We start from the raw sequence: 23,642 nt of genomic DNA on the forward strand, positions 1-23,642 counted from the left end.
GGTAGGACCAGCCTATCGTTGTACGGCACTGCAGTCGTTTATACAAATAACCGTGTTTCTTTCGCCCTCTTGTGGTACATGCAAGCAGGTACAGCTATGTGTTTGAAGTAGGCCTACCAACTTTCACACGATGAAGAAAGATGGGATGGTTTCGCACGTAAGGTGGTGCTGTACCGCAGCCTTTTTACCTTGCTTGTTTTAACTGTCAATCGCCCGTTCCACCCCTATATATATATTTCACTGTCCCAGGGTTTCAAGTTTCACTTGGTAGATCTGAGCTTTTAACAACAAAGAAACGGAACTAAGCTACTTCCTTACTGGTCGCTAGCAGGTTGTGGCCGACATGTACTTGCAAATCTTTGCTTGGGTGAGCCTCAAAAATTTGAATTATTCAAACCTGACTCAAGGATAAAAATCTGTGACTGCATGCAGAGTCTTGAATGTGTTCATGTGCAACTCTCTCGGACCCCTGTGCAGCAAAGAAAAGCATAGACCACACCCGTGTCAGAATTTGCATATTTATTTAAAGTACAATAGTGATCTAGTCCTAGTGGGTTATTTGTACACGGCAATGAACATATGGATTAATTCATTTGCAGCATGACAACACATAAAATATTTGGAAATAGTACAAATAAAACATATTTTTCAGTCTTCCTGAGTACATTACAATGAAAATTACAGCTGAATGTCGTCTGGACGTATGCCTACTCAACACAGGTTGATAATCCATAGGTTCAAGTCCTTGGGTTAAACATGAGTTCAAAGGTTTTCAGGTCAATCCCTCGCAAAGCCAGCCAACTTTTGTGAAGAAACTCAAATTGGTTCAACAGGGTGGACAAATTAAATATCATCACAGCTTTGGGCAAAAAAACATCATTTTGTAATGTCCATTTTCTTTAAGAAATGGTGACCAAGCAGGTAGGCATTTATAGTTTGTCAATCAGAAGATTGCACAACCGCAACAACAACTGTAATGTTGAGACCTGTAAGACCAGGACATCACATTTATTATTTCAACAATACAGCAGTTTCCAAAACCTATCCTCTAATCACAACATCCATATAATATGGACCCAACACGTTGTGGTAAAACTCTGAGGTCTACGTTCAACAGCAATATCAAACAATATGAAATATTGTTTTTACAGTACTTGCAAGGTTCATTTTTAAAGGGTTATTTCAACGAGCTTTAAAGTGCCTTATAACAGGATGCCCAACAAACATTACATGTGGTTCTCTGAAAAACGTATCGCTCAAGATGGCTGTTCAGAATATTGTTGCACAATCATTATTTAGCAAACAGTGATATACAAAGGGAAAACATGGTCAAACAGGACACGCAATGTATTTTTCTTTTGCAATTTACATGCAAAAATTTAACAATATTGCTATTCCATCCCAACCTGCTAAGAACATGCCAAATGACAGCAATCTATCAATAGCAGCTTTTCAACTTCTGGCCTTTAGTTTGCGTAAAACTTTAATCACAGGTTTTCTGGACAACAACATAACATACATTGATTCATCGAAACAAAGAAACGACATGTTAACGCAATAGGTTAACATTGTTAAGACATGCCACCATGGCTGCTCAGTGTGTTTAATAACGGGGCATGTGCAACCTTGGAAACAGCTAAATGAACATGTCTATCTGACTTCCTCTTTGAGTAAGAGAGAGGAAGTGAAATTAGACTTTGTGTTGCTGTTTTTTTTTGTGAACTCGACATGTGTTAAGGAAGTGAGCACGATGGGCAGAAACCAACAGTCGACAAATTAGTTATAAATTAATAGAAATGAAAAAATATCACGATTGCACAAAAGGAAAATCTAAAAGTATTAAAATGCATACAACTAATACTATCCTTTTGTAAGTGAACAGCAGTTTCTCAGACGACACACTTTACTAACATGAATCCACTGCAGCACAAAAGGTTCCTTCCTTGTCGACTGCATCATCTCACATTCCTGTTATTCCCAACATTCCAACCTTTGAGGATGAAAATAGGGCGTGGCCTGCTCAAGGGACAAGTGAGTCCGATAACGGTCTGTGTGTGAAGACAAACTTCATTTCATTTCATTCAGCTGTCAGTGCAAAGTTCCCTTTGTGAAAACTCTGAAACAGAGACACTCAGACAGTCAGATTACCAGGGGACCAAAACCTGCATAGTTAATTGAAAATTAAAGTGCGTGTGTGTGTGTGTGTGTGTGTGTGTGTGTGTGTGTGTGCAACCGCCTCGCAAATTCATCACCGCACAACAAATTAATTGGCTCTCTCGTCGTTCCCTCACTCCCTCAGTGACATTTGTGTCCCTTGGGCCCCTGTCGCGCCAGCTGGTCCCTCTCGGCTCCGTAGATCCTCTCGGCGTGCCAGGAGAACCAGCCGATGATGGCGGCGATGGTGGCCTGCAGCAGCAGCATCACCCCGTAGGTGGCGGGCGCCGTGGGGCCGGGCAGGGCCGTCAGGGCGGCGGCGGCGGCGGCCTCCTCGGGCAGCGCCAGCATGGGCCGCAGCAGCACGGCGCGCACCTCGGCCTTGATCATGTGGAACTCGTCCAGGATGGACAGGAAGGTGCAGCAGTGGAACCACTGGTGGCTGTGGCCCCAGACGTCGAAGCGGCCCGGGGCCAGCCTCTCGGGCACCTTGCTGATGTTGAACACGGCCGACACCACCAGCCACAGGCAGTGGCGGTAGAAGTACCCGGCCATGGAGGCGGACGAGGCGAAGGAGGCGGACGCCGGCGGGTACGGCGAGCGGGTCAGCAGGCGGTAGAAGATGGGCGTGGAGGAGACGAGGAAGGGCAGCAGGAAGACCAGCGTGCGGATGAGGTAGCGGTGCCGCCGCCAGCGCTGGCGCGTGTTGCAGCACGACAGGATGCAGATGATGGCCACCACGCACGAGCTGGGCACGTAGAAGGCCTCGAACAGCGCGCCCGCGCCGGGGAACCCGTACGACGCCAGCAGTGATGGCGGCGGCGGCGGCGGCGGCTCGGTGCTTGAGCCGTTGGCAGCCCACCCCTGCCCCGTCTCCAGGACCCCCGCCCGGGGGTGGATGTAGTAGTAGTACGCCAGGGAGGAGCCCACGGTGTAGGCGCTGATGGTGCCGTAGTCCACGAAGAAGCACACCTCGCGGACCACCAGGGACATGGAGTTGAGCAGGTGGGCCAGGCTGCTGGCTGCCAGCAGGAAGAGCACGCCCAGGACGTAGTTCCACAGCGGGTAGAAGAAAGGGTCGCCGGGGGGGGGCGCCCCGTCCCACCAGAACACCTCCACCAGGTGGTAGGCGAACACGAACACGGGCAGGAAGTGGGTCCAGAAGTTGCCCGTCTCGTTGGTGGGCCGGAAGGCCGACAGCAGGCACTGGCGCAGGGTGTACGTGGGGAAACGGTAGCCCGTCAGGATGTAGCTCTCGGTGACGCGGGCCGGCACGTCGGCGTGCCCCAGGAGGGGCGGGGCGTCGCGGTGGTTGAGGAACATGGTGGTCGTGATGTGCAACGTGTTATTATATTATTATTATATTTTATATATATTATGCGTTTATTCTTGCAATGCGTTTTTTTTAGTGGTTATTGCTTCAAGTCTGGAGACTTTGGCTTTGGCTCCCCGGTGGCTAATGAGCTTCAGATATGTGAGCTGTGTGATTGGTCGAAGCTTCCTAGGTCGTAAAGAGGAACTTTACCCTCTGCTGTTATAGTGCCCTATAGGCCCTTGTTTCTCAGACCCTTTGATCTTCTGTGCTTCTGTCCAAAGGTCATGTGTTTATCACACGTGCCACATGTGAGTGCTATTTTCAAGCCTGTTAATGTAATTAACCATAGAAATGGTCAGGTTTGACCATGACAGTGTAGATACAAGATTTTTGATGTTGAGGACCTAAAACATTCCCTACCTTAATTTTCTTTTCTTTTTTTATGTAAAATACAGATAATCTGAACCTGGTGTTAGTCACGCCTGTATTTTTCTGTCAGATTTTGCATAAAATATATTTGTATAACATGAATCAGCAGTGTAGCAGCATTCAGCTCCGCCGGTATGTAGGTCATGTGGGCACGCACTACCAGCTGCCATTGCCAGGACCTACCCCGTATCTTCCCTTTTATATATACATGATAGTCCTTCCCGGTGTCCTCGTCGCACTGCCTGCCAAATTGTCACTCGATTTGTTCTTGGCAGGGAAGCTGTAGAACATTAAAAAAAGACCGATGAGCTTGCAGTGTAGATATCGCTCTTTTCTTACGACCAAGAAAGGAAATATAGCACAGAGGTAGATCGCACCGGCACAAAGTCTATTTGTCACCATGAACCCCTCATGAACTCCTCTTTTGGAGTGTGTATTAGCGTCCAGCTGGCGTTTGTCCTTGAGTCACGGCGCTGTATCCTCCTTGAACGGATAGGTTCTGAACTCGGAGCGAGTCCTTCACACTCAGTTGCCTCTGTCGTCCTTGAAGGTGAAAAAATAGCGGAACGGCTCCTCGTTGCGGGACGCCCAGCTTATCTATCACATGCAGTACCTCTCTCTCAGAGCTGTCGACGTCCAAGAGGAAAGGCTGTAGTGGGCTCCGGCCAGCCAGGTCATTCATGCCTCGTCTGTGATTCAGATCTCTGCTTAGAATGCGGCGGACGTCCTCCCTGGGTCTAATCCTCCTTTCTACTACAATGCGTTGTTGCGCGTCGCCCCGGTCTTCGCTTGCGTTTCCCAAACCTTCAAACCCAGAGCCAGCGGTCGAGGGAGGACTTGCTTTAGAGCGAACCTCATTTGCATAGGGGGTAACTTGTGTCACTGACGTCACGTTCTGCAAAGCGAAAGATGCGAGCGCACTGGAAGTTGAAGGGCCCACCTCCGTTCGATGGGACGCTCGTAAAGAGGTGACTTGAATGCTGCGTTGAACACCACCGACCCGGTGTGTGTCCCTAGGTTGTAGGCGCGATAATAATTAAAAATACAAAATATATATTTTTACTTTATAATACAACTGTACGGCTCAGAATAAAAAACTGGATGTATTGCTGGGTGGCTGATGGTCATTCGTTACAGAGGTAGCCTAATCAGTGACCTAGGCGTGATGTGGAATCCATGCACAAAAGTTAATTCGTGATTTGAAAAAAATAAGTATTTGTTTTGTACAATACAGGATGTTATGTCATGCACCCTTGCCCTTATAGGATCAAGAAGCAAGTTACTCCACCACACACACACACACACACACACACACACACACACACACACACACACACACACACACACACACACACACACACACACACACACACACACACACACACACACACACACACACACACACACACACACACACACACGCACGCACACACAGAGAGACTAAAGAGCAACCTTTTTTTAAGGTCAGATGGGATGGGAACCATGGTGAAGCCAAAACATGCCTAGACCCTCCATCAAGACATTTTGATGCTGCCATGTTGTGTTCCGGATGAACGTAAAAGCATACAGACGCAGTCTTCCTCAGTGCTATCGATATGCACCGACAAGTACAGTGTTGCCAGGTTTCCGCTCCTAGCTCTGACGCATCCACTCATCCTGGCAGAGAATCAATCGGCAGGTTCCCTATCTCGGTCAACAGACCGTTCACATCCGCAACTACATCAAACAAAATCCTGAGAAAGGTTTGATTTGATGTGTTTTTAAACCGTTATAAAAAGCTGGGGTTGATTCTGGGGTCATCTGTGCTTGTTGTGGGTGGATCCATGCTTGCGGGCCCGCGACCCGATTGGGCGGCTCGCCCGGTGTGGGCGTGGCCAAGAAGGACCTGGTTACGTGGGCTAATGTCTTGTACTTTAAGCAGAAGATGAAGCCGTTGGAGTACCTGAGAGAGAGACAGATTGAGAGCAGCGAAGGATTGACGCCCTAGAACCATTAGTTGATCAACACGACTGCGATGATTTGCACAACAAACCAATATTTGCAGTTAATTTTGCCATGTAATTACATGCATGCCCTCTGGAAATGTTCCCTGGTCGTACGCACCGCCAATATTTACCATTGTGCAACACTTGGCTGAGGTGCATATGACTATGAAATGTTTGAGGTTGCATCCTGTTTGTCTATTTGTCTTTCCTTCTGAATAGCCTTACAGAATTTGGCTAAATAAATACTGCACTTTGTTTTTCTTTGCGAGGCAATTCCTGGTATCAATTACCTGTGACAACATGGTGACCATATTTAAGTTACACTGGATTTTGAACCGTATGTAAAGTAATCCATCCCTTCCGTGGAAGCCGGTTGTCTCTTGCAGTGATGCGCAGCGGGCAGTGGAAAGGGCTGATGAGGGCTCCCCCGGTGGCCTGCCTCATCACCTGCACGCTGCATCGGCAGATGAGCTCGTCAAGCTCACAGATATGGGACCCCCGGAGACTGGGAGGGAAAGGTCAGTCCTGCGTGAGCTAGCCATACATGTGAGTAGCTAGCATGGGGGTCATCCCTATGTTCCCCAGGTCCTATGTTCCCCGCGTGCAAAGGGTTAGGGTCAGGGTTAGGGTGAGGGTTAACCCTAAACCTAACCCTAACCGTAACCCACGGAGGGGAGCCATTCTAACCAATCACAGGCGAATCAGAGGTGAAAAAGGCGGTACTTGCCCCTACCATCCTACGAAGAAAAGATTTGCTCACAGGGTCCTATGTTCCCCGGTCACATACAAAGCGGGGAACGTAGGACCCGGGGAACATAGGTACGCTCCCCTAGCATGCTAGATATGTGTGGTGAGGGGTTTATCACCTGGCGTCTGGGAAGGAGGCTGCTTTGCCAATATTCATGAGGAAAGTAAGGATCGAAACCTGTGAACGAGCAACCACACCACACACACACACACACACACACACACACACACACACACACACACACACACACACACACACACACACACACACACACACACACACACCTTTTAAGTCCACTCGTGTGTTATTGTGTTTTTTTTTTTCCCATAGTTATTAAACACTTCCTGCAGACCTTATCAAACACAAAGTTCTGAGACAATGTTGTCCAGGTTCCAAAATGGGTTCCTTCCTGCCATTTAAGTTCAGACAATGCTCTTGACGAAGCATGTGCATAAAAGATAGGGCATTCTTTCTACGCCCACCGGGAAGGCTCCATCAAGCTCTTTTGTCATAAGACCAAAGACAACAATTTTGCCAAGACAACGATGCGTGTTGACTGGAAGTTGAAGCAATACTAATAATAACATGGAAAACACTGCTATTCAGTAAGAGACTCAGTGATTTCACACCACAGCCCTATCTTTCTTTGATCAGCTAACTGAGCGAGGCGAACCTTCTTCTGCATGAAGATCTGCATTGCGTGGCTCCAGGCAAGAAGTCCCTCGCCCACAAAGGTCAGCTCAAACGTCATGTGAGGCAGCAGCGCAGACAACGCCTGTTGAAAGAGTCTGGGAGGGGGGGGGTGAGTAGTGTGTTATAAACCTGTGTCTGAATTTAGGCCATTCTATGGTGGTATCGTGGTCAGCCACATGAACTGTTTCTGCCTAAAAAGATTGCTCAAAATTCAGACCAATCAGAGGATGCAAAGTCCAAGACCAAGTACGTCAATGGTTCGGCTTTTCAGCGTTTTTTTCTCCGCAGAGACAGTTGATGTTGTGGTCCGTGCCTCTTTACCCAACATGCCTATTATCTAGACTGTGGGGACCTGTAAAGCGCATTTACCCAGAAGGCCAGTAGTGTTTGAAACTCCCTGTGGGACTCTGTGACATGAATCTTCAGTGACTGTTTCTTCAGGACATTCAGCTCTGGAACTAAGGGGGAGAGGGAGAGAATATCAACCAATACTCCTCCAGTAACAAAGTAAAGTTTAGAACATTCCCACTCTAAACAATCTTAATAATACAAAATCATTATATATCTCAGACATTTATATGATATTTTATATATGATGTTTTTATTGAATATAATGTACAGTTGTTGTTATGTACAGGGACATGTGCAACAATGCTCTTTTTGATCAGGACAATAATCAATCGCATAAAGTGACCCCCCCCCCCCCCCCCCAACACAAACCCACTCACAGTGGGGGGGCACCAGGGAGGTGATGATGTAGTAGAGGGAGAGGGTGGAGCTGGGCAGTGTTGCCACGGGAGACGAGCGAAGCCAGGCCTCCAGCCGTCGTACTGACGCCAGGACACTGAGCTGACGGCGAGCGTATTATATTGCATCATCTCAGGTGACAGTTCTTCCTCATGTGACACAGCTGTTTCCAGTGACACACTGTACACATGGCATCAAAGGGCCATTTAAAACAACCCCTCGACAGGCCATCCGGAGCCTGTCCTATGCATGACACGCAGGACAAACAAAGCAGTCAGCTTTTCTAATAGTTTACTCATTGACTAATCCTACTCCTATTTTACTTCTATATTGATTTGTATGTTGCCATACATACCACGTTTATTTCGTATTTTTATCAAACTAAACCTTGAATTAAGTGATAGAAAAAGGCGTGTTTGAGGACTGGTTTCTAAGTGTGTGAGTAGGGATTTCCTATAGTATTGTCGGTTAGGTTCAGTTGACAAAAAAGGCGTCAAAAAAGGAACCTTCAGTTGCGAGACATCTGATCCAGCGTCTCTCTCTCTCTCTCTTTCACACACTATCTCACTATCTCTCTCACCCAGAGGGCGAGTCAGACTGGGGCGCCCCCTTGGGGGCTGCTCCTGGGCCAGGGGCCCGAAAACGTCCCTGTGGTCTGGAAGGGGGGGAGATAGGAGAATGTGTTTCTTTGCTTCTCACATACAATCACGTCGTTCCTCTTCACGGCGTTGTCCGTGAAGGTCGTCAGCCGTTGCGTGAGCTCCCTTCATCTCCTCGCCTGAAAAGGGTTGTCTCGTGTTGCGTTTGTATGTTCACTGGAGCCGGGAAACGTAATACCGTAAGCTTACCATCCCGTTCCCCCTCTCAGCCCTCCCCACCCCCCCTTTATCCTGTATACACCTGGCCTTCTCCCAATAGGACCACTCCGTCCCCCTTTCCTAATGTATTGTGGGTTGCAAAAATACTATCTAGGCCAATGAACCAACGTCTATGCAATGGTCAGCCCTGTTCTCCTGTTGTATTCTTGACGTGCCGCCTAAATCCTGTGATGAGAATCACAGACACCCACTGTCTCTCTGAGGAGAAAGAGATGGACGCATGGAGACCACCTGCCCTCCCTCGATCACTCCACACCTCGGTGATCACGTCAAACCAAACACTCTGCTGTCGAGCGTATTCCTCGAGGTCATGGTCAGTCCCAGGTGCATTTGTGTAGCCTGCTTCACTTTACTTTCTATTCTTCATAAAGGGGTTATCTTTTCACATTGAGTTTCAGTTGTTTGGAGTTATGCAATGGAGTGAGTGGTGTAATCCTCTCACCTGAAAACACATGGATTGAATTACATTTCTTTAAGAAACCACTTGAATGCTCTAGTTTCACCATAATGTTATCAGAGAGCCTGCAGTCACTGAGATAATACAACAAGCCTGAAGTTAAAGTAAGCACATTCACTTTTAAAAGGCAAGGAAACCGCACAATAACTTTTAACAGGTGACAGCCGTTTGGGTCACATTAAGTGTTGGTGATTATATCCACGTTGTAAAATGTAAGCTGTTTAACCAGGGAAATCCCTTCACTGGAGCGAGTGTGACGTGAGTTTGGCAATATTCGACAATTCCCTCTCGCAATTCATCCCATGAATCCCAATGTGTGAGTTTTTTTTAAAACCTAAACGAAAATTAAAAAGATTATAATAGCAAAAGGGAGGTTGAGGTTTTCCCGCTAAAACTACAGTCATACGCTTTAAGACGTTTTGTCCAAAGATGACATGGGATCCAGGTGCAAGTGTGAAACCAACCTGACAGCCAATGAGAGTAGGGTTCTTGGGCATGCCCCCCTGTTGGGTGGAGCTGCTAGCTGGGAGGGCGCACCAGAAAGCTCCAGTCTAACCAGTAGCCACTGGTCAGCTTTTAGACTCAACAAGGAGGCCTGTGATGTCACCTCTGACAGGGCAGTGAGTGGTGTACATGAGTCATGCAGGACTTCGAAGGTAAAACCATGAAAGGATTGGGGAGGAAAACACAAGACGAATATAGATCTAGACATAAACATTGTGGAATCCAAATAAACCATTACTATATCCTAGCCATTCTAGTATTTACAAAGCGCTATTGCCAAGCTTTTGCTTCTCTCCTTCCTTAATTTTCAATCTTTTGCTTTGAATGTATTGAATGTAAAATATTCATAGCCAACGACTGAAAATATAGGAAGCAGAGGAGCAAAAAGGCCTACTTCTACCACTTCTTTCAAAGTTAATTGCATAATCGACTTCTTATCATCAGTGTTTCCAGAAAGCCAACTCTCAAAGATTTGGTTTTCTTTGCTGTTCTTGGTTCACAAGGCCAGTAGACCCCCCCCCCCCTCAACCCTCTCTCCCCCACCCTCTCTCCCCCACCCTCTCTCCCCTACCTCCAGTGTAGCTGAAGGGCAGGTCAGCCAGTTTGAGCGCGTTGCTCATGTAGCCGACCAGCTGAGCACACACAAGTGATGGTGGCTGGTCCCCTCGTGCCCCCTGGTTCTGTCTGCGGATGAACACTGGTCGGAACGACAGAACGTGCTGTATCCACGGCTCGTGAGGCATGGGGAGGATGGAGAGGGAAAAAGCAAGAAAGGATGGAAGGGAAGGAGTGGGAACGGATGTTGAAATACACACACGTTGTAAAGATTAATATTAAGAATTTTCTGAAAACGCATCTTTCTTGGAGATTTGAAATGAGTTAAATATATTGTGACAGAACCTCACTTTGGAGGCGTTGATAGCCTGCTGGGGCTGATCTCCTTGCAGTCTGTTATGATACCTCTACACTAGAGGTTCATCGGAGGTTAACTGTATTGATAGAATTTGAATTCAGCGCATTTGCGTGAATTGTTTTGCTGAGGAGCACAAGCACATGAAACCTCACTTCTTTAAAAAAGCTTCACTGACTGATTTAAATCTCAGATTATTTTTTTTATTATATATGAATGAATGTATTTATTATACTTTAATTGTATTTCATTAAAGTGAGGAATATGTTAATCCCGATGCAGACCAAGCAGGGAGGCCAGCACAAGTAAACGACTAAATCGAGGTGAGATATAAAGGAATAGGGAAGGGATGAGGAGTTATCAACAAAGTGCTCAGCACAATGAAAGCCACAAAGCAAACCTTGAGAAAGAGTCAACAGAGCAAGAATTGAGCAAAGCGTGAGATAACTTGTGTTATTTCTGCAAACTTGACATATTTAACCGGCACAACGTGTCATGTCACTGTCTGTGTCCAATGCTGAATGGCATAACGCATAATTTACAGAACCAGATGCTGAGGCGGTCCCTAAGACACACACTATGTTGTGGGTGTTCTGCAGCAATGCCAAATCTAAAGATGACTCATCTTTTCAAAATGTTATTCTATTTGTTTGTCATTTACTGTATCGATATAGTCAGTTACAAAAATTAAGAAATGAAAAAGTAAACACAGAATGCAACCAACTTCAAAATCAAAGCAACATTGGTATAGACGCAGCCAACAAACAAACCGGGCCCGATGTGAAACCAGTGGGGTGTAGAGAATGACGAGGCCGTTCACGGTGACACAGACGTCATGCTAAGACTATTGGGCTAATCGCTAATGAACTTAATGGGTGGAGGGAGGGAACCCTCCTCAGCCATCTGTTTCTCTGCCGCGTAGCACTGTGCTACGCTCCAGAGAACGCACCAGTCAGCACAACACCCCGAGAGGAGGCCTTCGAGCTGCTGCCTGCAGTCACAAGCTCTCAACCCTAACGTCACGGCTGGCAGACTGGAGGAGTGACTTTGCCTGGAATCCTTGTTTATACACTTAAACATTTGTTTAATCTGAGGGGGGGGGGGACAGGACAGGGACGGCCACGTGCACCCTGCTCCCCCCAGTGGAATACTACGCCTATGTTATTATAACTTATCACTACGAAAGGGTAAAGGACAATGGAATGGTTCTCTGTTGCTAGCTGCCTTTGTACGTTACTGCACTTGTTTGTATTTCCAATGAAGGCAAAATTAAAAGCAACATTAAATTTCTTCTCTCGCTGTCCTCTTCCGCCCTGTTTTGATGCTTCCTCTCCCATGACTCTACACCCATGGTCACGCGTCTGCTCCTTAGGGCTTCACCTGACCAGGGAACGAGCGCTCCCTGTACACACTGCAGAACGGCGTGGAAGACAAGTACACGGTGAAGGAACCGGGCCCTCGCCCTCGCTCCCTCCGGTCTCCCGGGGCCCCGGAGACGTCTCTTGCACACTCCAGTTCCAGGGGGTCCCAGTACCGAAAGGCTCAGGGCCCACAGCTTCACACCCCAGGACATTCTCACCCTGCTGGAGCGTCTGGCAGGTCAGTAACCTGGGAGAAGAAGAAGAAGAGGAGGAAGAAGAAGAGGATGAACAAGAACAAGTACTAGAACAAGTAGAAGAAGTCTAAAGATCAACTAATAATACATTTTTATTTCTTATCACTTATGGGTCCTGATGTGACACACAGTTTGATAGTATAGTCTGAGAAGACCATACCATACAGCAGTAAATCAATTTTCACATAAATTATGGAAATTACTTATTTCCATCATTAATTAACTAATGAAACTCCAACCTTGTTGCAATAAGCATTAATTAATTAATAATAAGGGCAATTGTGTGCCAATCCAGTGTCGTTCAAAAAGACTATTAAATAGTCTACAGTAACAACAATAATGTTTACCTCACCTGTGCAAATCTGTGTCGCACATGCGGAGATTTGGGGATGATGTCCTTCACTATGACCGATCATAAGGAAAGGATGATTGGGAAATCATGATTTAACTGAGAAAAGTAAAATTGGTACGCGAATGATCCTCACTAAGTATATACGCAGGAGACAAATGGTACCAAATCGCAGATTAATCTTTGTATACCAAATAAAAACAGTATACAGAATGCTATGAGGACAAGTTCAGAATTCTTCCAAAACGATGCGAGTTTTCGTAAATACGCCGACTGCGCCCTCCTGTGGTCAACGCCAGCATTACAACAAAACGAGCCATAAAAAAACCCTGTCTGTCTTCAAGCTGAATAAATGCTCGACTTTCTGTTGCAGAAAGTGAAAGTGCGGGTGGTTACAAACGTACTGAAACAGTTGGATAAACGTCTGCCTTCTCGAGACTCGCAGCAGCCGCAGGTGGAGAGGCGGTGCAGTCCAATAAGTGCAGTATCCAGTAGGGCGAACGGTCTTGGGGGTAGTTTTGAACAGTACCACTGATACAATCACGCCTCGTGTGCTTTCAGGGGGCACTTTGAGGCCTGTTATGCGCTCTGAAAAGCGCATTACCACACCGCCTTGGTCTCCGAGATTTCAACAAACGGGTCGCGCTGACTCGAAAATGGCTCCATCTGATGGTTAGTTTAGCTCGATTTCTGGTAAGATAACTAAAACCTTGATATCATATTTTGAACGTTTTACCATTCATTTGTTGTTGCTTTCTCGCTGTTACCTTTGTTAGTAAACTAAATACAACTTGTACTCGGATTAGTTACTTAAAATAAACGTTAAATTATGTTATTATGCGAAAAATGTTGCACCGTCTATAGCACCGGCTATATTCCAAATAGTTGCATAGAAGTCGTTTGATTCCGCTCAACTTACCTGACAGCAATGAATCAAGTAGTTTTTTTTTGTGTGTAAATGATGAGCATGCATCACCACAAAAAATCAAATGTTAAGACAAGGTGTCCACTCACTCTCCCTCCCTCCTTACCCCTCTCTCTGTCCACATCTCTGTTAGGTGGAAGGTGGTCTACTTCCCAGACATCTTGCGGATCATGTAGTTCAGGTCAGGATGCCCCCGTTGAGGCCGGATACACGTCTTCAAACCTTGTCCCTATACAAAAAGTACTGTGGGTCCTGTTGGCATCCAGGTCAAAGGCTGAGACCTCACTCGGACTGCTTAATAACGCTCTGGGAGCCAAGACACACAAATCTATCTAGACAGTCACAGACCTTATGAGTCCAAGAAGCAAAATTGTTCAGTATTTCTCTGTTGTAGCGATTGTGCAAACTTACAGTGGGTTATTCACATTGTACACAGCATGAAAAGTAACACATGACAACTCTAGCTATTATAAAAACACTTCGTACACACACACACACACACACACACACACACACACACACACACACACACACACACACACACACACACACACACACACACACACACTACTCCTACTGCCACTGCGGCAAATTAACACGCTAATAAAGTTTTACAATCTGTGTAAAAGTGTGACTGTAAAAAAAAGAAAAAAGAAAAAGCTATGAGGTCATGAAGGCCGGCTGGGTCGTGGACTCCTATTAGCAGTAGACGTCTGTCTACCGGGGGTCCCTGTTGAATGTACGGGGGGCTCCAGTGGGTCTCTGCTGGTGGGTTCTGCCTTCAGAAGTCGGACGACTTTGTTGTAGCACAGCTGATGGGAGGGGGATGGCGGCCGGTCACGTTTCAGTTCCATACCAGTCATTCTCAGGCTCACTCCCCTCTTTCAACACTTTCTCTCATCCCCTGTAACCCCCTCCCCCTGCCCACATAAACGCAGATGTACATTTGACCTTATATAATATCAATAAAGCAGCAGCAATCTGGATATTATATGATGATAGGATAATGATTCCTTCATAGAAAGTGTCCATATAGACCATATTAAGTAGTGTATCATACAGTTTAATTGTATGATGATATTGTTATTACCTTAAAGGTGCTGTGTGTAAGATTGAAGAGCTATATTTTTAGTGTGATCAGTTAGAAGTGGGATCGCCATCCTTCAGCTGTTTGTGACTGAAATGTTACAGATGATCTGTTCTGGTTGACTATTCTGTCAAGACTATTTTGATTTTAGTTTTCCCCCAGCACATTTCAGGGCATAACCTAATTGGTTCAGGGAATCAATCTTCCCTTTCAATCTCTCAATTCAGCTTTCAACGTTTCAGCTACTGTGATTTGACATTATTTTCCTCCTCTCAGACAGCTTTCAACAGCTCTCTGCTGTTGACAATATCTAGTTAGTGCCTCTCTCTCCATTGGTCTTTTCATCAAACCATCCATCTGTCACCTTGTAGAGACTCACACTTTATGATTAACTACATGGAAGTCCTCCACACACACACACACACACACACACACACACACACACACACACACACACACACACACACACACACACACACACACACACACACACACACACACACACACACACACACACAGTTATTCTAAAATATTTCCTACCCAGAAACTGAGAAGATAGAAGGGGAGAGACAACAATGAGTATGAACAAACACACGGAATACACACACACACACACACACACACATGGACAGTGTGTGTGTGTGTGTGTGTGTGTGTGTGTGTGTGTGTGTACATGAACCCACAGCAACGCATCTATTATAGTCACTCTTCGCAGCTGTGACAAACATAAAATAATTCTTCTATAATCAAACGAGGCTGTCGAATACTTTCTCCATGCACTCATTGACACAAATGCCTTCAGGATGATATCAAGACCTTGACCAATCAAAAGAGCTTGCCTGTCCTTGAGTCATTGGACTATATCCAATTTGTGGAAATTTTGTTTGTTCAATGGACTGGCTGAACTGGTTGTGAACAAAACCACGCTGGACTCAATAATAAAGGGATACGCAATGTCTGAAAATGGCCATTTGCCATTAGTCTATTCAGACGAGTTGTTTAATTCCAAATTCATCTTGGTAATGTATACAAGGTGACAGTATACATTGAATCTATTGAATGCATCTTTTTTTGTGTTCACAGAAATTGTGTCCTGCTGTGGTTTTGTCCCCAGAGCCCCCCCCCCCCCCCCCCCCCCCCCCCCTCTGACCACTGGGAGCCCGGACGGAGGATGTGACAGCATTGGTTCTCACGATCCTCGCAGCCCTGCTCTTCCTCCGTGTTACCCCCACCCCCTCTTCTTCCTCCTCTTCCGGCCCCAGCCCCTTTCGTGTCATTATACACAGTATACAAAGACCCCTGGGTGGAGATGCACAGAATATGCAACAGCTCTTTCTGTTTGGCTCAATCAGTGCCAAACGATGACACTTGCACGATAAACCCCTTGACCTACTTTACTATGGCAAATGGCCTGCTTGTGTAGTGGCAGGTATAAGCCTGAAGTGGGCCAGGTGTACAGGGTGCAAATGGTTTCATCGGAAATCGTGTTTACTACGATCAACTGGGATCACAGCCGTGTCTGGCACCAAGCTGGACTGTTTCTAATAACAATGATCATGCAATAACTGACAATTCACCGGAGATGGCGCTGTCCCTGTTGTTTGAGTTACTGTAAGTGTAATGTTGTAGATATATTGTTCATGTGTTTATTATCGCCCCCAGGTGCAATAAAGTCGCGTGTGCCGGGGCATATGAGGCCTGACCCCTGTGCTTTTGTTTAGTGCACGCTTTATTAGGGAAGCCTGCACCCTCCCGCCAAATGAATCAGTTTTGCCGCTGCCGATATGTTTGAGTGCAACCTAAGGCGTTTCTGAACACAGCATGCATTTGTGAGTGTGTGCGTCTGTGTTTATGTGTGCGTATGTGTGTGTGTGCGTGTTTGTGTGTGCGTGTTTGTGTGTGTGTGTGTGTGTGTGTGTGTGTGTATGATCATTATAATGTCCAAAGGGGTCCAGTGGATGGAACAGGAGGTTAAACCAGCAGGAGTTAATGGATTTGATGTACTTTAAAAGTGTGTGAAGTTAGAGTGTACACCCCCCCCATGACCCCCCCCCATCCACTAGAACTCCCAGCTCTGAGCCCCAGCTGTGGCACCATCCTATAAGGATGTTGACAGATGGCCTGCTAGGACATGGGAGAGGGGGGGGGGGCCTGATACAGAGGAGGATGGTGGTGTGGTTTGTGTGAGAGAGTTGTATATGTGTGTGTGTGTGTGTGTGTGTGTGTGTGTGTGTGTGTGTGTGTGTGTGTGTGTGTGTGTGTATCTGTTTGTGTATAATCCTCACAGTAGGCAACATGGGACCCAGCTGAGGTCACACACACACAATTAAAAGAAAAATGGACCTGCCTTTTTAATCCACGAGAATACGTACAGGCTAGCTATGAATACACTCCACTACCTCTTCTAACTCAACTTATATCTGCCTTGCATTGCACTAAACAAAGATATAAAGATACTATAAACATCGATACCAATAACATCAGACGACAGGAAGTTTTGAGATATTAGCTATATAGGAAGTTCATAGGGTGCTCCCACTTATTCTGTTTGCTCGAGTAAAATGATAGAACTAAACTGGGGAAAATAATGTCAGCGAATTCAGGTAAGTGTTACAATGCCTTCCGTTGTATTATATCATAGTCCTAACAATTTGTATTGTAGTCTTTTTACTACATCCAACAAAATCAAGACCGCTGTCTACATGACGCCCCGCCTCCAGATCATGGAATATGGGCGTGTGAGGAGACGCCAGTCAAACCACTCAGAGCGTAGCCCCGCCTACTCTTCATCCGCTCCTTCGCGCTGCACCCTTCCGAGATATTGACAGCTCAGTAGTACCCAGCACTCTCTCGTTGCCTTTTAGGTGGGCATTCGTAAACCCATGCTGAGTCAGGTTAAAGCGCTCCGAAGAATCGGTCGGAACAATTCGGATACCTGAGGCGGCTCGGACAAGTCCGTCATTGGAGATACCGTCGAAGGCTATCAGAATAAGAGTAAACGGCTTCAAATAAACTAACAAAGGAGGTTTACCCCAATATTTCATGGCCGCTGGGGATGGTGCCCAGCTGCCGGCAACAATAGCGGCTAGCCGGAGCGTGGAGAAGGCGCTCGAGGAGGCTTCAGCTAGCGGGGCTCTGAATCTGTCCAACCGTAAACTGAAAGAGTTCCCCCGCACCGCCAGGAACTACGACTTATCGGACGTTACGCATGCAGGCAAGTTGTCTCTCCTTGTTTAATATTGTTTGTTGGTCTACCATGCTGAAAAATCGGAGCGCCGGACTGTGTCTTTTGTCTTTTTGCCACCTGCCTTGCCTTCGTCTTTTTGTAATGCAAAGAGCATTTCATTATTTCCGACAGCATGGGGTGGGGGGATGAGAGACACAGAGCCTAACCACCAGCGAGACGGCTCTCCGCTTCCTTGAAATGTGTTGGCTGTGGTTTCATGTTATCAGAAGGGTTTTATATGGTCGCCTTTTACTTATGCCTCGTTTGATGGTCGGTTTCATAATGTGATAACTTTCTTGGACTGATGAAGATTTATTCTCTTTCCAAACATTGTTACAGTATTCTACATGGCAGTTCGTGTGGTGATGTGGGTACACTTTCTATTTCATTTAGTCAAAGTTTTTGATATTAAACGGGTGGGTGGTCTATATGAATTGCTCAACAATGTTTTGAAGTAATTGCAATGTGTACAGTATTAGTTTTTTCAAGTTGATCAGTCTGTATGAGCTACCTCTTGCCTCACCTTGTTGAAAAGAGGATTACCTCATTCAGGTTGGTGAAATCTATATTAGCTGGCTACCCAGCGACTTACAACAACAACGCCTTCCTTCGCTGGTCTCGGTGTTCTGGTAATTATGACCATCTGCTCGAATAGATCCACGACTAGGCCTTGTGAAATGAATTTGCCTTGACACACGAAAGACACATTATCCCCGGAAAAATTAAGAAGTTACAATTTAGAACATAAGGTTTGTCATAGTTCAATATCTTGCACATAGTCTGGTTAAAGTTGAACGTCTTTGGGTTTCAATGGGTCTCTTCATTGTTGACATTCTTTGACGTCTTTTTGTTAGAGATGTCTGATTCAAACGCATGCATTGACATTGTAATGTTCAAATTATATTAAAAGGAATCAGTCATTATTTTGCTACCATCTTGACCTCAGTCAACCATCATTCCAGCTAGTCATCTATCTTCACTCAGCCTAGTAAACCTGAATACAGTGACGCCGTTGTTGACATTACACTATATGATGTAGCACACACCTGCTCCTTTAGATAATGGCTGGTTGTCCCGAGATGATGTGGTGTTTTCATCCTCCCCAAGATACCTAGTCGTTAAAGAGTAACCCATCACTCAAATTATAGCACAAGAGCATAGAGAAGCACAGGTTATACCATTTCTGTTTCTGATTGGTTGAAATTACTGCCCAGTTGTCATTGTTTGTTTGACGGATGGGATTCAGAGAGAGCAGTCGCAGCAGTCTGTAAATCAGGCCATCAGGCCCTACTGTTCCTACGTATTTAGGGGCGTGATGAAGTCTTTCTGCCCAGCAGCACTTATGATGAGGTTATAATATGATTACACTGCATGTCTACTTGAGGCTGAATGAGTTCCTGTAATAGCGAAAGCTCGGATTCAGATATGACTTTGCCACACAGGAGCTGTCCCACCAGTTTGACTTGCCCCGTTGACCTGTTAATCCTGTTTCTATCATTTCTTGGGATGAACAGAATATTAGTCACAATATTGTTAACAACACCCATATTCAACACCCGTCCAAGGCACAGTTTGAGAGCTTATAGAAAAACACTTTCAGCCTTGCTTGCACTGCCGTGGATTATTATTTTGAGGAATGAAAGAAAGAGGGCTGTTGTTAAAATGGTAACAGGCTCGCTAAAGAATATGTGTTTGTGTTAGGAACCCCCCTTACTTCCTCCCCTTCCCTCTGAAACAGCTTGGCCCCTGGCAGGCCAGAGGTTTACACATAGAAACAGAATTCGGCTTCTTGTCTACACAGAGTGATCGGCCAGCAGCAGTCTCACCTTTGTTCCTTCCAGGAACAAAGGTGGTGTGTGTGTGTTATTAGGTGAACCCTCTTTTTTTATTGGAAACCACTGAGAGTAGACCTTCACGCAAGATTTGAATGATATAAAAATGAATGACAGATTGGTGAGTTAAGAAAACCTAAAAATTAATTTAGAGTCAATGGTCATTGTCCTACTGTCTCCGGTACCCACAAAAGGAAAATGTCGTGTGTGTGTGTGTGTGTGTGTGTGTGTGTGTGTGTGTGTGTGTGTGTGTGTGTGTGTGTGTGTGTGTGTGTGTGTGTGTGTGTGTGTGTGTGTGTGTGTGTGTGTGTGTGTGTGTGTGTGTGTGAGAACCCCAGAAGCTGTGCCATGGGGAGCCATGGGAGTAAACATGTCTTGCCCAGTCCAGATTTATTTCTTCCTGCCCCAACCAGATCCTCTCACTTTCACTCCTTAACTTCTGTTGTTGCTAAGTAGCCCAACACATCATCCATCGCTATCACAGTTACCTAAAATAGTTTTTCCTTTTGTAGCGTGGTCTGTGCATGTGTGTGGGTCAAAACTTGTTCTAAATGTTTAAAAAATGATACACTTTAATGAGCTCGCACTAGTAGTTAATTCATTTTGTTCCCTGTCTGTGAAATCCCACAATGCTATAATGCACAAGGGAGTAAAGGGTCTGTATGAAAGCAAATGCGTAACGTATAAGGCCTCGGAAGGCCTAAATATAAAGCCCATTCATCTTCTAGACAGCAGGAGATTGTTTCGTTTTTAACATGTCAGATGAGAATGATTACATAAAGAATTGAATTTATTTCAAGTAGAAGTAGTGTTCTCATCAGGGAAGTAAATGGTTATGGTTGGACGAAGCAGGGATTAGAAACAGTGTGGAAACTACTATTTTTGTTGGGCTGTGTAGCATAGAATTCTAGTGCCCATGATTGTAGGTTTGAATCCAAAAAAGGAGACATTTTTCTTTAACGGGGCACTGTGAAAGATCTGGCCTATCATGTGAATCTGAAAAAACATTATTTCTGTTCTATGCCTGAAAAATTTCAGATAATTTCGTTATTAACATTATGTTGAGGGTATTAACAATGTGTTTAATGTAAGTATCTGAATGCTAGTAAATAAAGACAGGTTTTTATACCTTGGCAGTGCTGGATCCTAATTCAATAACGGGAAACCTCTGCCTTTGACAGTCAAATCAATGTGCTACAAATTCAACATAGACAACAGCGGTCAAACACAGCCATCGACCAGATGTTTCCATGACACCATAGAAATATAAGCTCAAAGCACTGTGGAAGAATAATGGAATTACAGCTGATTAAAAACGATAATAAACAATAAGATGAGAGTAACCAATATCTAACCATTGTTGGGAACTGTGCTTTATTCCTAGTATATAAGCCACTTTTCTCTGTTTATTCCTAAGAGATATCGAAGGTATTAAAAATGATAATCCTATGCTTGCAGGAACGATAATTAAAAGTAAGAACTTGTTGTACTTAATAAAGCACAAATAAACAAAAACAGATTTTTTTTTATCATTCAAAAAACTGTTGTTGAAAGTCTCATGCACGGTCTTATGCATGGTCAATATTGGGTAAGTGGTTGGCGTGTACCTTCACTCGTCGCATGATAGAATGTGTGTGGAGACTCTCCCTTCCATTCCAGGCCTAAGCTCCCTAACAGCTGAGAGATATGGCCTGAAGGCAAAGGCAACTGGGCGGGTTATGGGAAAGACTCTGTGTCTGTTGGGGGGGGGGGGGTACGCTGCCCTTACTCACATTGCTGCCATGTTCCGGTAATGGGGTTGCAACACCCGTCCTCGGATGCTCTGCTCTATTGTGTGTGTGTGTGTGTGTGTGTGTGTGTGTGTGTGTGTGTGTGTGTGTGTGTGTGTGTGTGTGTGTGTGTGTGTGTGTGTGTGTGTGTGTGTGTGTGTGTGTGTGTGTGTGTGTGTGTGTGTGTGTGTGCTCTTTCTCAGCCTGCCCCCTGCTCTTGCTAAGTCATGACTCGTACATCGAGTTTTGTTCTGTGTCTTGGAGTCATGCCCGGCACAATGGGATCCAGTGAATTGTTTTGTTGCCGATACCGTCTCTCAGAGGGATTGATACAACAGAATTCACATGTTTTCATTATTTTTAAATTATAGAAACTAGTTTCAAAGGAGACCCTATAGTTATATCCACTATAGTCCCCACTCCTTAAAGTGACACACCATCATGACATTGCATCTTCTCCGAGTTTATTATTTTATGTTTGAATCTATGAAATATTTGAAAACTCTCCTCTCCTCCTTCCATCCATCCCTCCCTCCTGGTTTTATTGGTGCCAGAGTATACAAAGAAAGTCTGCTTTGCGAGGCAGACTTTCTTCTTTTCTACAGTCTTACCTGGTTCCATGTGGGCATCCCCACATCTTCTGGGCAGGGGGGGAAAAAGTCATTTTCTACTTGCTTATAAAAACTTCAATGGTTTAATTTCCCCTTTCCTGCACATAAAATTGCAAGCTGCAGGCTTGAAACATCATGGCCCCTACAGTCAGACACAGTCAGACGCAGTCACAAAGAACCGACTTAAAAGTTGGTTGTTAAACGTATCAAGGAAATTTAGCTCTGGGTTGCTGTGACAACAGCAAGGCCTTTCAGTTGCTGTTTGCTGTTATAGGCGCTCAGAGTCTTTGAGATTACAGTGGTACATTAATCTGAACTTTAAATATGTGAAAAAATAATGATAATTCAGACATGTGGATGCGATCAATACGCATGAATCAGTCAATAACTTCACAAAATTGGAACCAATTCCAGTAATTGGCTATCCAAGCCCAGGTAATGATGTCAACATTATCAACATTGTAGCATTAACCTTGGTATCTCCATTCTTGACTTATCTTAAAAGCCTTTACACTCTTAAAGCAGCAAACTTGTGTTTTGGGCCCCCTCTCAGAGTAGGGCATTGAAGTTGAATGAAATGTCTGTACCTGATTTCTCAAAGGTCCCTTGGAAACAGCCCCACTAAGGTTAGAATGAGCTCCCAATTATTGTGAGTCAAGTGCGGTGAGGTGTTTTTTAATCAAATCTCGCACGCTCAAATGATAATCCCCTGACTTCCTGCCACTATTACCCTGCAGTCTGGTGGTCAGCAAGTAAATAAATGTCCCCATTGTGTTGCATTTACTGCTGATAAACCGCTAGCCGATATACCTACCTACATGAAAGACCTGGTGTTAATATAGTTCCTGTTCAACCCGCCCAAGTTTTGGGCTGTGTGCGTGCATGCATGTGCGTGCGTGCGTGAATTATTGTGCAGTGTTATGTGCAAGCATTGATTTTGAACCTGCCTGTGATATGTGTGTGCATTATGGTAGTGCAGTCATATGGTTTCACTCTGTCGTGTGTGTGTGTGTGTGTGTGTGTGTGTGTGTGTGTGTGTGTGTGTGTGTGTGTGTGTGTGTGTGTGTGTGTGTGTGTGTGTGTGTGTGTGTGTGTGTGTGTGTGTGTGTGTGTGTGTGTGTGTGTGTGTGTGGAGGAAGGCCTGCTCAACGTGTGTTCATAGGTGGCCTCCCTCTTGTGCAGTGCCGTTTCTTCCGGCATGCTGCGGATGTGGGCTATATACCCACGCTCGACTTCTGCTTTTATAGGCCACCTTCCGGTAACTTCAGTGCCTCATTCTGTCTCAGCAGCAGCAGCCTCACATTTTGGTTTGCTGCAGCAAGTTTGGTTCGCTTGGTAACACTGGGCTCTGCATCAAAGGATCAGATGTTATGACTTGTCCCACTCCATTTACGTTATCTAACGCTGT

The 23,642-nt window shown here is 45.4% G+C and overlaps 2 protein-coding genes and 1 long non-coding RNA gene across 6 annotated transcripts in view; 2 read left to right on the forward strand and 1 right to left on the reverse strand.

The window, feature by feature from the left end:
- Positions 1–504: 504 nt before the first annotated feature.
- paqr9 (progestin and adipoQ receptor family member 9) lies at positions 505–5,216 on the reverse strand. Its single transcript, XM_030338012.1, has one exon. It carries the CDS (start codon positions 3,475–3,477, stop codon positions 2,296–2,298), a length of 1,182 nt encoding a protein of 393 aa, XP_030193872.1. The 5' UTR covers positions 3,478–5,216; the 3' UTR covers positions 505–2,295.
- Positions 5,217–13,140: 7,924 nt separating this feature from the next.
- On the forward strand, positions 13,141–14,700 carry LOC115529047 (uncharacterized). The gene is made up of 2 exons (XR_003973445.1): positions 13,141–13,477; positions 13,843–14,700. It is a non-coding gene; the product is annotated as an uncharacterized LOC115529047 (long non-coding RNA).
- A 2,893-nt stretch (positions 14,701–17,593) lies between these two features.
- lrch4 (leucine-rich repeats and calponin homology (CH) domain containing 4) overlaps positions 17,594–23,642 on the forward strand; it is a 310,321-nt gene continuing 304,272 nt past the window's right edge. For 2 of the 4 annotated variants that reach the window (XM_030337837.1, XM_030337836.1), the window contains exon 1: positions 17,596–18,010. In XM_030337837.1, the coding sequence (XP_030193697.1) occupies positions 17,839–18,010 (172 nt within the window). In that variant the 5' untranslated portion in view covers positions 17,596–17,838. Of the gene's footprint in view, positions 18,011–23,642 lie in introns of all 4 variants that reach the window. The other 2 variants (XM_030337838.1, XM_030337835.1) reach the window with 2 other exon arrangements.

The sequence above is a fragment of the Gadus morhua genome, chromosome 17, assembly GCF_902167405.1.
Source record: "Gadus morhua chromosome 17, gadMor3.0, whole genome shotgun sequence".
In the NCBI taxonomy this organism is placed as follows: Eukaryota; Metazoa; Chordata; class Actinopteri; order Gadiformes; family Gadidae; genus Gadus; species Gadus morhua.

What these genes read in the sequence shown, in the direction of transcription:
- paqr9 (XM_030338012.1), bottom strand. Translation starts at nt 3,477, where the DNA reads ATGTTCCTCAACCACCGCGACGCCCCGCCCCTCCTGGGGCACGCCGAC.